At 38.2% G+C, this 15,327-nt stretch overlaps 1 protein-coding gene across 5 annotated transcripts in view; it reads right to left on the bottom strand.

Annotated features, from left to right (window-relative positions):
• Nucleotides 1–15,327, bottom strand: part of LRRFIP2 (LRR binding FLII interacting protein 2) — a 53,956-nt gene that overhangs the window by 4,984 nt on the left and 33,645 nt on the right. For 3 of the 5 annotated variants that reach the window (XM_063129941.1, XM_063129950.1, XM_063129967.1), the window contains 9 exons: nucleotides 14,998–15,105; nucleotides 13,288–13,359; nucleotides 9,217–9,387; nucleotides 7,116–7,208; nucleotides 6,139–6,231; nucleotides 4,094–4,195; nucleotides 3,777–3,909; nucleotides 2,707–2,756; nucleotides 1,637–1,757 (listed from right to left, as the gene is read on the bottom strand). In XM_063129941.1, the coding sequence (XP_062986011.1) occupies nucleotides 1,637–1,757; nucleotides 2,707–2,756; nucleotides 3,777–3,909; nucleotides 4,094–4,195; nucleotides 6,139–6,231; nucleotides 7,116–7,208; nucleotides 9,217–9,387; nucleotides 13,288–13,359; nucleotides 14,998–15,105 (943 nt within the window). The remainder of the gene's footprint in view (nucleotides 1–1,636; nucleotides 1,758–2,706; nucleotides 2,757–3,776; nucleotides 3,910–4,093; nucleotides 4,196–6,138; nucleotides 6,232–7,115; nucleotides 7,209–9,216; nucleotides 9,388–13,287; nucleotides 13,360–14,997; nucleotides 15,106–15,327) is intronic. The other 2 variants (XM_063129958.1, XM_063129974.1) reach the window with 1 other exon arrangement.

Here is a 15,327-nt window from a genome sequence, read left to right as displayed (position 1 = left end):
AGGAAATTCTAGGCTTACCTGCGAATTTCTGTTCTTTGAGAGGAAACCATGTAGCATTGGAATTACCCTTTTGAGGTATTTTCTACAGCTTTCTTATCCTTAAATCTTCAGGAATTGAAGACTTAAGAGCTCAAGCGTTTTAGTCAATGGTTTTATTGGAACACGAAAAAGAGCATCGCCGGATAGCAGCCTTTTCATCTTAAGGATGGTAGTCAAAAAAGAGTTGGTCTGCTGACCAAATAACGGTCAAGAATTGTAAAAGAGCCTTATTAGATTAAGAACAAGAAGTTGCTTTGCTGTGATGCTAGGTTTGCTCCTGAGCTGGGAGGGTGGGAAGAAGTGCTACAGAAGTGCAAGGATTAACTTCTTTGAGAAGTTAGCTGAGGCTACGCTTTTCTTTTGGAAATTAAGCGATGCAGTTTTCGCTGAGGGGTAACATATCCCAGTACCTGTTTAACGCCTGCTACTTATGGTCTTAAACAGGAAGAATGTTACATTCAAAGGAGATGGCTGCATTTCCCTGGTGAGATTAGCCCTTGAAGAACAGAACACTTCACTTATGTTTGTCATCACTGATCTTATTATAGATTCAGGTACAAGGGAGATACCCTTTGGGGAAACGATAGATGTTTCCGAATGTAAGACGCAAAGGGACCGTGCTTTCAAGTGCAAACATACTTTTTCAAATTCAAACAGCTAAATTGCACAACTCTAGCGAATTTATCAACTTCCTAGCCCTGTATAATTTTATTAGGCTCCAAGGACTTATTCATATAACACTGTATTTACAAAGAAGTGGATAAATAAAGGAGTAGATAGGTATAAGATCTACACAAGTCACAGGTGATGAACATGTATATGCATAGTGGGGACGCCATTGCCACCTGCAGGTTATACATGGGCAAAATAAACACATGCAGTCGTCACATGACTATTACACATGTAGACAAAATGACATGCATAATGCAGCATTGACCTAAAGCTGTTGGAGGATAACATTCACAGAATCCAATTTGTAGGCATCAGCTGCTTAGTATTATTCAATACTGAGTATCACTTTCATTCCAACAATATGGAATTAACAATGTAAGTGAAACGTTTAAAGCATTCTATATGAAAAAGAAGTGGCTTAGGAAGGATGGAGTTTCGGGTCTCCTTGTATTTCTCCTTACACTTCAGAGAGGTGGGGTGGAGAGAGGGAAGCCTGGTACACCCCACCCACCCCGCCTCTGTTGAGAGACTAGTACTTTTTGGTTCTTCCTCTCCCTGAAGTGTTCTCATCTTAGCTGGTCATTATAAGAACTTTGTAAACTTAAGGGATTATGCTTGAGTGTGCTTCTTTTCTCCTCTCCTTCTGTATTGTGCCTTTTAGATTTTAAACCTGAAGGCAGGGACTGCCATGCATTTTATTGATCTGTAAGCTGCCCTGGAAGTCCTTTTGGCTGAAGATTAGAGTATAAAAGCATGAATAAATAAATCTACCGCATCGCCCTGGCACAAAATTGCAAAGTACATTGAAAAACGCAATGAGTAACTTTTCTAGATATGACTGTTCATACCAAGTTCCCTCTTTGCATATAGAAAGAACTTTCCCCCCCCCCAAATGTACAGAATTGCAAACTGAAAGTATACATACTCTGCATTTCAATTAACTGCAAATCAGAACCGTTTTCCAATCCTGTTAAATCAGTACTTGTGCCATCATTTCTAGAGGATTTCTGTCGTTCCTCTTCCAACTGAAATTTCAATTTTTTAATCTGAAATTAAAACAATGTAATTAATATTGCTGTGCAGTCCACTACTAAGTCTATGCATACTTAATTAGATCTATCACTGGTACTTACAACAATTTTACTTTTTATGGTCATGCACCTACTGCTCCCACCAGCAGTCCACAATTATTTTCAACCTTAAATAATTGCACAGAATTTTTCTGATCAAACTTTATGAAGCGCTGTTGCTATTCCAAGAGAATGATAACTTAGTTGTGGCTATGCACGTAGAGTGGAGACATTCTTTACATACAAAATAGTATAACTGCTTGCCAACCAGAGCAATAAGTGATTTCAAGTGGACAAGGTTCAGCAGCAATGCAAGGTTGAGATACCCCCACATTTACAGTGGCAATAGCCAATGTACCAGAGGAAAGGAAGGAGAGAAGGGGAATTAATACCCCTGGTAAAATTATACCAGTTCCTATATGAGGCCTAAGACAAAGACTTGGGCTATGGTGGCCTCCAGCAACCTCTTCAGGTGAATCCAGTATTAGACACCAAACAAAACCCTGCATAAACTCCATTCTTCATGGTGGCCATGTTACATAAAAAGTTCCACGTGAATCTTGTAATTTTGTGGAACTCTTAACCAGAACAGGGAATTCTAATGGTAGACAGTAGTACGTTCTTCTTCCAGTCTGTTAGCCATTCTGACTTTGGACATTCATAGCCCTCATGAAGTTCACAGAGACTGCCTCATTACTCTGCTAATGTAGTCATCGAAGTGCGAAGCAAAGCTACCCATCTGGAAGGGTCTCTGATGAAAGTAGAGCAAATAGATCTGAGGACAAAATACTTACTCTACTACTGCCAGGTATCGCTTTGTAACACCCTCAATTTAAGTGTTTTATAAAATCTGATAAAAGCCCTGTCGCGTGTGGTTTGTTACTTCATTATTCCTTTAGAAACTATTATGGGGGTGGGGATTTACCTGTGACAACAGCTCATCCTTTTCCCCTGCTAGCTTTAGTAGCCTAACATCTAAAATAAAAAGAAAAACAAATCAATTAAAAAATGAACATTTCCTTATACTGGAAGATGAATGGGTTTTTTGTTTTGTTAAGATCAGAAAAACTTTCACAGGATGGAATTTCATTTGAATATTCTCATTGAGAAACAGATGGGTCTTTTCTGAGCAATGGAAATAAGAAGGATTGCACAAAATGTAGAAAATTAAAGATTAAGGCTGTAATCTTAAGTATGCTTACTTGGAATTAAGAGATTTCTTTAAATATGGTTAAAGTTTTGGGGAGGGAGATTGGGCATACCATTGGACAACAGCAAAAACAGCTTCCAAAATTCAACATTTGACACCAGAATACTTAAGTTCCATTTTTATTGGTATAAATCAAATAAATAGCAGACAAGCTAGTAGGTGGACCCATGCACTATTCATAGCACTGCTGCTATGCCTGTAAGGCCTCATTCTTGAGCACACAGTGCTTTAATATTCATTGAACTGCCACCAGCAATTAAGTATACATTCCTGCTTTTGGCACAAATATTTCAAACTCGTTTTGTCATAATAAAGATTATAGTATAACCTGTATAGTATAGTGTTCATTTTGACATGAAACACTTTCCATAGGATGGATTTTTTAAAAATGTAACAATTGAAACTTACAGTGCACCTATAGACGCATTTATATATCTGAATAGATTCAGACTGCAGTTAACTATGTATTTAAATCACACAGAACTAATGGTTTAGTCCATCCAAATATAATTTAAGCTCCTTATGTCTATGTAGGGCCCTAAGTTACTTGTTTTTATCTATAAACGTTGAAAAACCCAAATTCCACAACATTCTTAAGGAAATAGTTTTCTTTCTTTTTTTTAATTTTTATTTTTCTACAATACTTAAACATACACATTTACATTTTCACATAAAAACAACAACAACATACTACATAATGTTGAAATGTTGAATACATAATATCTTATCTTAATAACATAATCAAGATTAACATACAAAGGGAAATAGTTTTCTGCAGGTTTTACCTAGTGGCCCTTCGCCTGCTGATTCTAAGACATGAGCAGCCTCTTGTGATACAACTGTTATTGCACCAACGACTGGTTCATGGTTGACATCACCATTTGGAGTGCCCTCTGGGATTATAACTAATCCATGTTTCTGTGGGAAGGAAAGATTAACAGTGTGTAAGAGAAAGCAAAATAAAAAGTAGCAGCAGCATTGCTCCTGTTCAAGGTTTAGTAGAAAAGAAAGAACTTGAAGGTATGATATTTCACCCTTCGTTACACTACCTATGGATTCATCCCCCATTCTACATTGGTAAGTGCTGCTACTACTAACATACCTCTCCTGTCTTCATTGTTTCCTTGAGGTCAGCCAGCTCATCTCTGAGCTCATCTCGCTCAATCCTAATGCAGTCAAAGTACTCTTTTTGTCTCTCTAGGGCCTGGGTACAGGCAGGTAACACAAAGAAAATAGCACAGAGAAAGAATGTGTGATAGTTAAGAGAGATATTTTGCAAATAAAAGATTACCAGTTGAACAAAAGTGAAGCGAAAAGGAGAAAATAAAGTCTCACAGCCCTGTGTTTGCAACAGAAGTTCATGTGCGGCAAAAATATTCCTCACTTGTAACAGACCTGGCAAACATTAAGCCATCCAAGCTCTCTGACTCATTAAAAGTTACATGCTAAACTATAAATACAATCCTAGTATATTATTTCTAAAGCAAGTTTAGGCTTTTTGCCCAGCACTTGAGCCAAGTTGAATGAGCCCAACAATCACAGATCCAAAAATGTTGGGACTTTTCAAAGGACTTGATAACATGCTAAAAATCTTTAGTTCTACAATCCACATAAATTATATGTTTCCTTTTTTCAAAGCCTAACACTGTATGCACTTGTCAGCAAGTAAAGCTAATCCATTATGCTATGGAAAGATTCGATGGGATATTTTAGGGGGTTAAAAAACTCACAGATTCTGGGACTTTTTAGCAATTTTATAAAATCATATCCATTACACCAATTTCAATGGGAAACTAGGGCTAATTCTTTCAAGACAAGACCCAGGCACTCTTTTCACAATATCTGATAATATTGTATGACCTGTTAATAGATTAATTGTCCCATTTATGATATTAAGAATGGGCCTGCCATTTGCATACTTCCTCTCTCCTCACTGCAGGGAAAAGTGAATGACCAAATGAAAGATTCTTTCAGTGGCCTGGTTCAGACAACACGCTAAACCATGCTGCTTAACCACAAAATGGTTAATTCCATTAACCATTTTGTGTTTAAGCAGCATGGTTTAGCGTGTTGTCTGAACCAGGCCAGTGAGTTTTGTTCCTTCGTTATTATTTTTCACATGTGGAGGAGGGAATGTCTGAGCTCTGATCCTGAGCTGTCCTCAGGAACAATCCTAGGATGAAAATGTCTACAGCAGGCTCTAAACTTATGCCCTGTCATATTTCTATTAGGTTATCTAGTTCTATACTGTTAAGAAGTTGTGGAATTTTCATAGTACAACTCTACATGCCTAACACCACACACACACTTTTCATGCATGCATGAATGGACATCAAGTGTAGGATGAGGCTGTGCTGCTGCCTCCATCCCTGGGATCACACAACTCCTTGGTACCATCCCCAGCATCCACACTGGAAGTTGTCAAGGCTAGTACAATAAAGTTGTTGATGATGACAGCATCTGCAGAAAAAGCCTATGCAGACAGATATTTCCCAACAGCAATCTATCACTAAGTATTCTTGAATGTTGGGAATGGGTCTGAGAAGTCCAGCAGCCTTTTCATGATAATGCCCTATGTGATTCATGTGTGAAGGGGGTTACGGACTCATTGAAATTAATGGGTATTATGTTAGTCATGACTAACTGGTCCACTTCATTTCTACAGACCATAACGTGCTTCCTCTGAACTGAGGAGATTTAATGCTCCTAAATATGCCAAAATAGCTTTTTATGCCTTGTCTGAATGTTTAGGTGCAAAGACAGTAAAGGCTTTTAAGGCTGGTACCTGATCTACGTATAGATACTGTATTTTACAGTTTCTCAAAGCTGTGTTTTATTTTTAAGCAATGCAACAGTGTCTAGAATAAGACTAGCATACAAATCCAAAATAGCTATGCTGTTATTTACCTGTAACACTGGAATTATATATATAGGGTTATAAATGTGTTGGTGCATGAAGTTTTGGAACTGAGCTGCATGCCATATTTACCCTAATAGGCATCATGAAACTTAGTCAAAGAATTTACATTCTTCTATTCAGACTTCTCTCTGAAATGCACATTTTAACACTGAAACTACCAACAATCCTAATGCCAACTTATACCAGATTATACCTAATCACTCTACACCTCAGAATTCATCTCATACCCCAATTTTTTTATCTTTCCAATTAACAGTCTCCTGGAGGTCAAACACCTCTTTGGTTATAGATTCTATTTTCTGCTGCATGTGTTGGTTCTCCTGCAGTAAACACAGGGAAAAGAATAAGAGGAAGAAAAAGGAAAGGAAAGGAAATTACAAAAAGACAGAAGGAAGTGAGCAGGTAAGTCAATGAAACACAAAAGATGAAAGTTTTCTGAATAAAGGCTTATAGTTAAGATTCTTTCCTTTTCTTTAAACAATAAAATTATTAATAGCTATAAGTCACAATCTGTATTCCAGTAAACTATAAACTTGTACTTTAATTACACTGGAACTACAAACCTAGTCATAAAAGTATGTTGTTTTATAACACTGTTAGGCCCAGCATAGCAGCACAGCTAATTTTACTTATTAATACATTATTGAAAAGAGTTTTACAACAATACTCACACTTTATCAACTAATAGTTTCATATTCACTACTAAATTCATAACAGCAAAGTGTACAAAAAGAAATATGTTGTTTAAGAATTAGCTGTAAAGGAGTTCCAGCTTACAGGGTTGAAATGCTTATTTGATAAAGGCCGTAAGTCAGGTATCAGAATATATACTGCCAAACAGGGCAAACATAACACATTGATTTGTGTTACGGTGTCCCCACTTCCTTTCTGATCCCATCACACTAATCTCCTGTATCAGCCTAGCGCTCAAGTGACAGAAATAGCACACGCTGCAGGCCCTCCGGGAATACATCATGAACTCTTTGCACATGGAAGCCTATCATGTTGAGGAATAAAGGTTTTAATAGCCCTCTCCCCAAGATGTAAGCTTAAACACACAGGGCTATGGGGTGGGGGTGGAAACACATCTAGCTGCAATACATACCCAAATGGTATGTGGCAATACATCATGAAACTTCATTTGCATAATAAAAGCCTTAATACGAGTTTGAATTACAGTTATTCAGCAAGCATAAACATGTACCTCTATTAGTTCATCTCTTTGGCGAAGACCCTCTTTAAGTTCATCCACCTTGTGCTGCAGTACAGTGCACATGTGTTTCTGTCTTTCCAATTCCTGTATTAAGCAAAAATCAATTAAACAGCTCAGGCTTAACTTTAAGCATAACATTACATCAAGCATATAATGGGTAAAAATATATATATGATAGGATATTAACATAATAATTCTTGGTTATTAATTTTAGTCTATTATCCTGATTCTACAAAATGAGATTAGCTAGATGGGCACAAGTTTGTTTTAGCTGTTCCGGCCACTCTGCAACACCTTATTCCAGTCCATTACAACAGGGGTGGGCTGACTGAGTGAGCTATTTATTATTGGTAATCACGATGGACCCCTGTGGCCCACTTGTTTTAAAATGTACAAAGCCAGAATGAATACTCAGGATCTCCTCACAGTTAAATGAGCCTGAGTATGCACCCTAGTTTAAGAATTTCTTCAACACTGCCTTGTCAGGTCAGACCAAGGCTCTTTAGGTTCTATAAGGCCAGCCGGATCTGTCAGGAAAATAAACACAAGCAGGACAGGATTGTGTGATCTCATCCTAGTTTGTCCCCAGTATCCAGTAATCAGACATATATCAGTGCAGAGCAGAGATGTAGAATCTTCGGCCCATGGGTGTAAACTGGCTCGCAAAGGGCATGCATCCAGCCCACAAAGGCTTGCGCTACCTCCATACGCTCCACCCCGTCAAGCCATGCCCTTACACGGGATTGGGGAGAAGAATCCAGTTACTTATGATAACAAATCAAATGTAACAGTGGGGATCCCCCAGTGTATAGGCTTTCCCTGTCAGGAAAGCCCCACAAGCTGCTCGAATCCCCATCACAAAGAGGACTCATCCAGCTTGGCTTCATTGCACATGGGGCTTCCCTGACCTGGAGTGCCTGCGTGCAGCGAGGCCTGGTTCCTGGCTCAAGCACTTCAGCCAGAGAGCAATGACGTCAGATGGCTGTGGCCGTACCCAGTGGGGTAACACGGCCCGCAGAGAGCTGGATGAGGGGATTGGAACAACCTTTGAATCATTAACCTTCAGAACAAATTGCCATCGGAGGTCTGCCATGCTCTGACACTGCAGGATTTCAAGAAGGCCTTGAAAACATTATTCTACCATTGCTGTTATTGCTGCTGTTGTTGTTGTTGGTTTTATTGTTGGCTTGTATTGTTGTTTTATTGCTATTTTACTGTGTTTGTTTTTATCACTTTTAATATTTTAACTGTTTTTATTTATTTTATTGCTGTAAGCTGCCTTGGGAGGACTTCTGTCCTGAAAGGCAGCCAAGAAATGTTTTAAATTAATAAAGAAAACAGTGCATAGACACATAACTCCACAGTGTTGCTGATGCCCGTACACTGCCAAAATCTTAGCAACTAGCAATTGCTCGGCTGTCTACCAGAAACTGGCTAGACCAACTGGTAGATCTGTTTACTTTCTGTTCACCAATCTCTATATTAAAAACACCTGAGAAAATAAATAAGGTTTGTGCATCATTTTACAAAGATACTCAGGCGGGCCTTTGAAGGAAGCAAAATAACAAGGTACTTTCTGTTTGCGACCTTGAAACCCCATTACTAAGACAGATGCTATGTCTCTTGCCTCTCATCCCATCTAAGGACCAAGAGAGCTTGAAGCTTCCCAAAGAATAGGCCATTGCCTTCTAGAGAGAACTACCTAACATTCTGAAAACCATTAGTAGTCAATTCCCAAGGTGTAAACAGACAAGGCTGATGACAGCTACAAATGACAAAAAGTAGCTAAGGTGAAGCAAGATTATCATAGCATAAACGAACTCGTAGATCTGCAAATGGCTGAATTCAAAAGAATCTGGCTCTAAATTACAGGGAGAAAGTAAGTGGTGCTAAGAACAAGTAATTTTTCCCACTTCTGAGCCATCCAAAAATTCAACCTACTAGTAAGCTCTTCAGCTTCTTAATTAAAACGTGTTAAGTTGTTTAAAAGCATTGCTATTGAGAAGTATAAAATTACAGGTTTTTTAAAACATATTCAGCTAGTCATAATACACTCTCCATTTTAAAATTAAGATAAATAAAATACAAGTACCTTAGTCTTATCTCCATTTTCCCTATAGTATTCTGCTAATTGCTCTTCTCTTTCCTCAATGACATCCTTTAGAGTATCCACTTGATAGATCAAATTGTTTTTCTCATTATCCAATTGAGCATTAGAAACCATCGCTTTCTTGTATTTCTCTTCAACTTCAACAAGTGACTCCTAGATATATATTTAAAGTTTTTATCATTAAATGAATTCTAATAAAGCATTAGGAATAAACACTTATACTAAAATAGCCAAACATAGAACGTTTTATATTTCATTAACACAACTAGGTTTTTAAATGAAACCTGTACAAATATGTTATTTTTTCCAGCAAATGCAAGCAATCCAAACAAGTTATTTACAGACATGGGTACATGAGAGTCTAAAGAAAAGCATTGCCAGCAAAAAAGAACGGAATGGCCAGCAGCATTTTAGAATACTAATGGACGTATTATTGCTTAAGCTTTCTTGAACTAAAGCAGTCATGAACTAAGCTTTCATGAACATTAAGGTTTCATGAACTAAAGCAGTCCCCAACTTTGTGCCCTCCAGATGTTTTGGACTATAGCCATTGGCCATGAATGCTGAGGCTGATGGGAGTTTAAGTCCAAAACAGTTTGGAGAAGGTTGGACTAGAGTTTAAGAAAATACAGTCTTGTCTTCAACTTAATTATGGCTACATAAACGAGCTGAGATTTCCCCTAAGTACACTATAGTATATTTATGAGTTTAAATGTATAGGTTAAGTAAGACTTCAGCCACCTCAACTTCAAGTAGGAGAAATTCCTTAACATTAACATAGCTTTAAAATCAGGAAGCAAAGCTATCTGCAGGTTTGATAACTTAAGGCTTTTCCCGCCACAAGAAAAGGTACACTATTCCCTCTAATAGAAAACTCAAGTGGTTGAGAGTATAAGTTTAGAAGTGAAATGGGGCCACCCAAAGATAAGGTACTGACTTCTGCATACTCAGGGATGTGCGAGTAAGTACATCAGTACACAAATGTATGAATTAAAAAACCCAACCAAAAGCTACCTGAAAGCTTACACAGTATTGGTAGGAGCTGAACCTAGAAGTGGAGGTCAAAATAAAACAGAGATGAGTCTAGCAGTTTGAGACATGGAGTGTTCAGTTCTCAGCTGAAACAACGCCACCAAAGGAAGATGGAGGGCCAAGGAAGAGAGGGAACGGACCTGATAAAGGCTGGCAGCTTATAATAAATATCCTGTAGCAGGGGATTAAGAAAATAAGAAGAGCCATGATGGATCAGAACAAGGGTCCATCTAGTCCAGCACTCTGTTCACACAGTGGCCAACCAGCCATCAGCCAGGGACCCATAAGCAGGACAGGGTGCAACAGCACCCTCTGACCCATGTTCCCTAACAACTGGTGTACATAGTCATTCTGCCTCTGACACTGGAGGTAGCACAAAGCCATCAGGACTAGTAGCCATTGATAGCCTTATCCTCCAGGAATTTATGCTTAGCAGTTCCAGTGGCCACAGCTTCACTCAGACAGAGCAGGCACAATGTGTCCAATGGTGCCATCTGCATAACTTTGCTTGAAAGGTTCACTATATGTTACTAAGGGCTACTGAAGGCTGGGCAAAACTGAGTATATTCTCTAGTAGTATGACAAGTTCATATCAAGATTTCTTCATTCTGTGAAAGGAAAGACAAGCACACAGTCTTGGAGCTAGATTCTTCAATACAAATCAAATTCAGAAGACTGACGTTCCTTCCAAAACGTATATTTGAGTTTTACTTGAGTGCTTTTCTGCAAGACACAGGGCATTACTATAAATTATTTTGTGGACTATTGCAATGTTGCATTCACTTGAAATTCCACACAAGTGCCAAATGTGATACAGAGTAGGACAAGCCTTGCCCCAAAGCATTTTCACTCTAAACAGACAGGAGTACACTGTGGGAAAGGAACATGCTAAAGCAACAGCATGAACAATTACGGTTATGTGCATCATGTTCCTTCTCTGAAATTTCCCCTGCTGCAAGGGGTGTGCACACTGTAATTATTTAATGGGTGTATCAATTCAGGGATAGCATACTTTTATGCACAATTACCTGGAAGTGGAAGTGAAGAGTGCAGATGAGAGGGGAGTAAGGTAGAAAAGCTTGTGAAGGTAGGAAAAAACAAAACTGGAGAACATCCAAAATGATCCAATGGAATAAGGAGAGGAAGTCTCAAGATATAGTTGTATTCCAAGTAGCAGCCCTACGTATTTCAATCCTGACTATGGGCCTTCTTCAGGGGTCAGTTTTAATATATATAAATGCCTGCAGAGATCTTGGGAAAAGATAATATCCAGGATGAATCCTGCGATTGGACTTTTTCAGATATCTCTGTAGGCATTTGTACATTAAAACTGACTCATACTCATGGCCAAATCACATAGGGCTACTTCTTGGAATAAAACCATATATATATATATATATATTCAACATCCTGAGACTTCCTCTCTTTATTTTATTAGAAAAACTTGTGAAGACAGGCTGATTTAAACACTAAGGGTAGTGGAAGGGGCTTGTCAGAGTTGGCTCAGACTGGATTTAAAGTAAACGTTTGCTTTGGTTGTAACAAGCCAATACAATGTAAATGTTATAAAGTCAGTGCAAAAGAAATACATATCTAAGTAACTATAAAGGATGATTGAAAGAAAAAATAAATTAACATGCAAATAGTCATTGATCTCAGACATAATTTGGTACTAATCAAGAAGGCAAAAGTACAGAGGAGATTAATGGGTAAATGAACATTAGCTTCCTGCCAAAATTAAAGAGAAATGGGTATGCTAAATCATATTAGATATACACCTCTATGGGGCCCACCCATTGACTAGCAATGACTCTACGTAGGGGATAAAGAGAAATCTTAAGATACTATAGAATGACTTTTGTGGCTGGAATTTCTCACTAACTACACCTGTTTGGTAAGTTCACATACTATCACAATTTCCATATCATCACACCATCTTCTGGTAGGGAGATTTCCAATGTTTAAAGTTGCATAAGTAATTTCTTATGAGTGTAACCAGGATTCTCTTGTTAAAAAGAAAACCAGATCTTTATACTGTTCAGGTGAGGCTAATAACAGAACCTGGTCAAGTTTCCATATTTCTATACCAGCTTGTAGAAAGAACTGCTTTTAACCAAAACCAACTGGCTAGGTTACGAAAAATTCTTTGGGAGTGTACTAAGCCTTCTAAGATAGTGCCTTGACAATTTTCTAGACAGAGAGGGAATTTCATGACTGAGGGCAGCCTCTATCAAAGCCTGCAAAGGGGATGCCTCTGCTGTTTTTAATGAAAGGTTTTACTCCACATGAGGCAAGAGATGTAAATCTCATACATGCCTCATATGGATCACACCAAAATTCTCTGTGTTTGCATTTAGCATACCAAAACACATCATCATCTTTTTACTGTGGTTTTTATGTTTATTAAACTGAGAGCTTAAAGAAGCAAATATCTCCTGAAATTCCCCCAAATTCAGCTGTCCATACCACACCCTACTATTGTTACTATATAGTAGCTAAAAAAAAATTCAACCTTAAATCCAAGCCACACAAAGACTTTTGCTAAGCGTTTTGACATTGTTCGAACAACATGGTGGTTAAGCATTTTGAGCTAAACGTTATGGCTTAGCATGTCATCTGAACCATGACGTAGTACACCATTCCTAACCAGGGAGGCTACATAACCACAGTTTAAACTTGCTCACTAACTATTAACGGCAAGATGGTTAGTGGCCTAACCATGGCTTAGCATGTTTTCTGAACAGGCCCTTCGTATGATTTGCTCAAGTAGAATATCCCTATATAAAATATGACAATTTGCTGCCCTTTTCACACATGTATTAACTCTGTTTAAAACATCAGGGAAAATTCATCAGCAGATAAATCAAATATGACCCATTCTCCTATTTGTAGATTATGCACATGCTTTTTTTTTTTTTAAAGGAAGCAGTGTGTTAGTAAAGCTTTGTTAGTGAAATGGGCAAAACCTCCATTACCAACATATTACCATAGTGAATGCATGCTTGGGAGAAACCCTGATACCTTTAGTTCTTTAAGTCCCTGCATGTATCTCCCCTCTACATCTTGTATCTGGTCCTTAAGATCATAGATATCCTGCAGGACATAGGAATGAACCACTGCATAAGAACATTGCAAAGAATTCACTGTTTAATTTTGTGATTTAAAAATCCAGGACTTTAGCTTGCGTGTTTCACGTGAACAAATTAAATAAAACTTTTTCTTAGTTTTATAAGTAGCCAATATATATGGATTTTTAATTAATGTTGGTTATAAAGCCAAATCAATATGCAAAATTACTATAGAATGTTCTCCAACCCTCTAAGTATGAGAAAATAGATTCCAATTTCAAACACAAAAGATCTCACTGGCTCAGTTCACACAACACTTTTCTCTACTCAGTGGGAAAACTCCACTCAATGGTGGAGTTTGTAGGGGGTACTCACCACACAACATGTTCCAACTCCACTGTTGTGTGGGTGTGGCCTCCTGTGGAGTGGAGTAAAAGTCAACGCAGCATTTGATTGACAGTTCCTCCGCTTTCTCTCCTCCCCTAGTCCTCCCAATGGTATCCCATCAGCCATTGGTGCAAAAAAAAACCCCAATCCCAGTGGCTCTCCTAGAGCAGCACTCCCTCCTTTTGCCACTCTTGCCAGGTAACTCTATACCCACTGAGAAACTCAATTCAACTCAGCAGGAAACTCCACGAGCCTCCAGACAACATGGAGCACAACGGTTGTGCAGGAACTCTCCTCTGCACAGTGTGGAGATTCAGGGTGGAGTGTTGTTGTTTTTTAAAAAAAACCTCCACCATGGGGTCCAGACAACACATTTCTCAACAGTGGTGTCACAACAGTACAGAGCAGTTGTTATACTACCTATGAGAAAAGTGTTGTGTGAACTGAGCCACTATTTTAGCTCTGATACAACACCAAAAATCCATACAGTGACTATTGTGAAATAGAATTTTTGTAATTCTACAGCCATAGCTAATCCTAATTATACTACAAATTAAGCCCTGCTTCTCTCCTAAACTGTTAAGGGATGTTAAATATTGGAAGCCTGATCAACACTCTGTAAAAAAGAATTATCTGTCTTATTAACAAAAATGATTATACATCTTACTCTTGAGCAATTTTGAACAACTGTAAAAAATACTTGACGGTTAAAATATGTGGCCTAGACTTGCCAGAAAATGTGTGGTTAAACTTGCCAGAAATGTTGTAACAGTCTCCTTTAATTGCCAGTGTTTTTTGTTTTTACTGAAAGCATGTCATTTAGATGTATATTTGATAAATGTATTTTGAATACTCTGTAGCTACATCTTAACTAATGATTTAATCTTATGTGAAACTAGAATTTAACAATGTTTAAAGGGCAATCTTAAGCATGTTTAGCTGGAAGTAAACCCACTAATTTCAGTGTGATTTACTTTCTGTTAACTATTCCTAAGATTACAGTTCTAAAGATTTGTGATTCTGGGCCGTGATTCAATGAACCATGCAATCTGTTCCATAGGCTGAAGAGAATCTGGACTTGCATTTTGAAGACAGCACACTCCCAGCCCCAATGATACATAGCAAACCTCTCAATGCCAATGCCAAAATGTCAAAAAACCAAGCTGTTGGCTGCGCTTTAAGTAGGTCGTAAGATTTTGGTCTTGCAGTCTACCAAACCTATTTCTTCCTTTCTTACTTCCTCTTCTCTATTTTTAGCCAACAAAAATTTGCTCACCCGCAATTCACTTAACGAGGTATCAGGATCCACCAAACTACTATTATCTCCACTTCCTCTTCTAGATGAATTTCCACTCAAAGGAGTTGCTGAATTGCGAGATGCTGGCTAAAAAAAACAAAAACAGAAAAACTGTTAAAATTCCTATACAATTTAACAGCTTTTCCACATACATTATAATGGTTAACAGACATTTCAACATGGGTAATCCTATGCAGCTGTTCAAAATTTGTACCTATGGAGAGAAACAGAGGTGTGTGCTGTATCCCCACCCTGCTCCACCTGCAACCTTCCCATGTTTAGGGCTAACTTACAAGTGTATTAGTCAAG

This window comes from Elgaria multicarinata, chromosome 1 (genome assembly GCF_023053635.1).
Source record: "Elgaria multicarinata webbii isolate HBS135686 ecotype San Diego chromosome 1, rElgMul1.1.pri, whole genome shotgun sequence".
Classification (NCBI taxonomy): Eukaryota; Metazoa; Chordata; class Lepidosauria; order Squamata; family Anguidae; genus Elgaria; species Elgaria multicarinata.
This window is presented reverse-complemented; position numbering and strand designations above follow the sequence as displayed.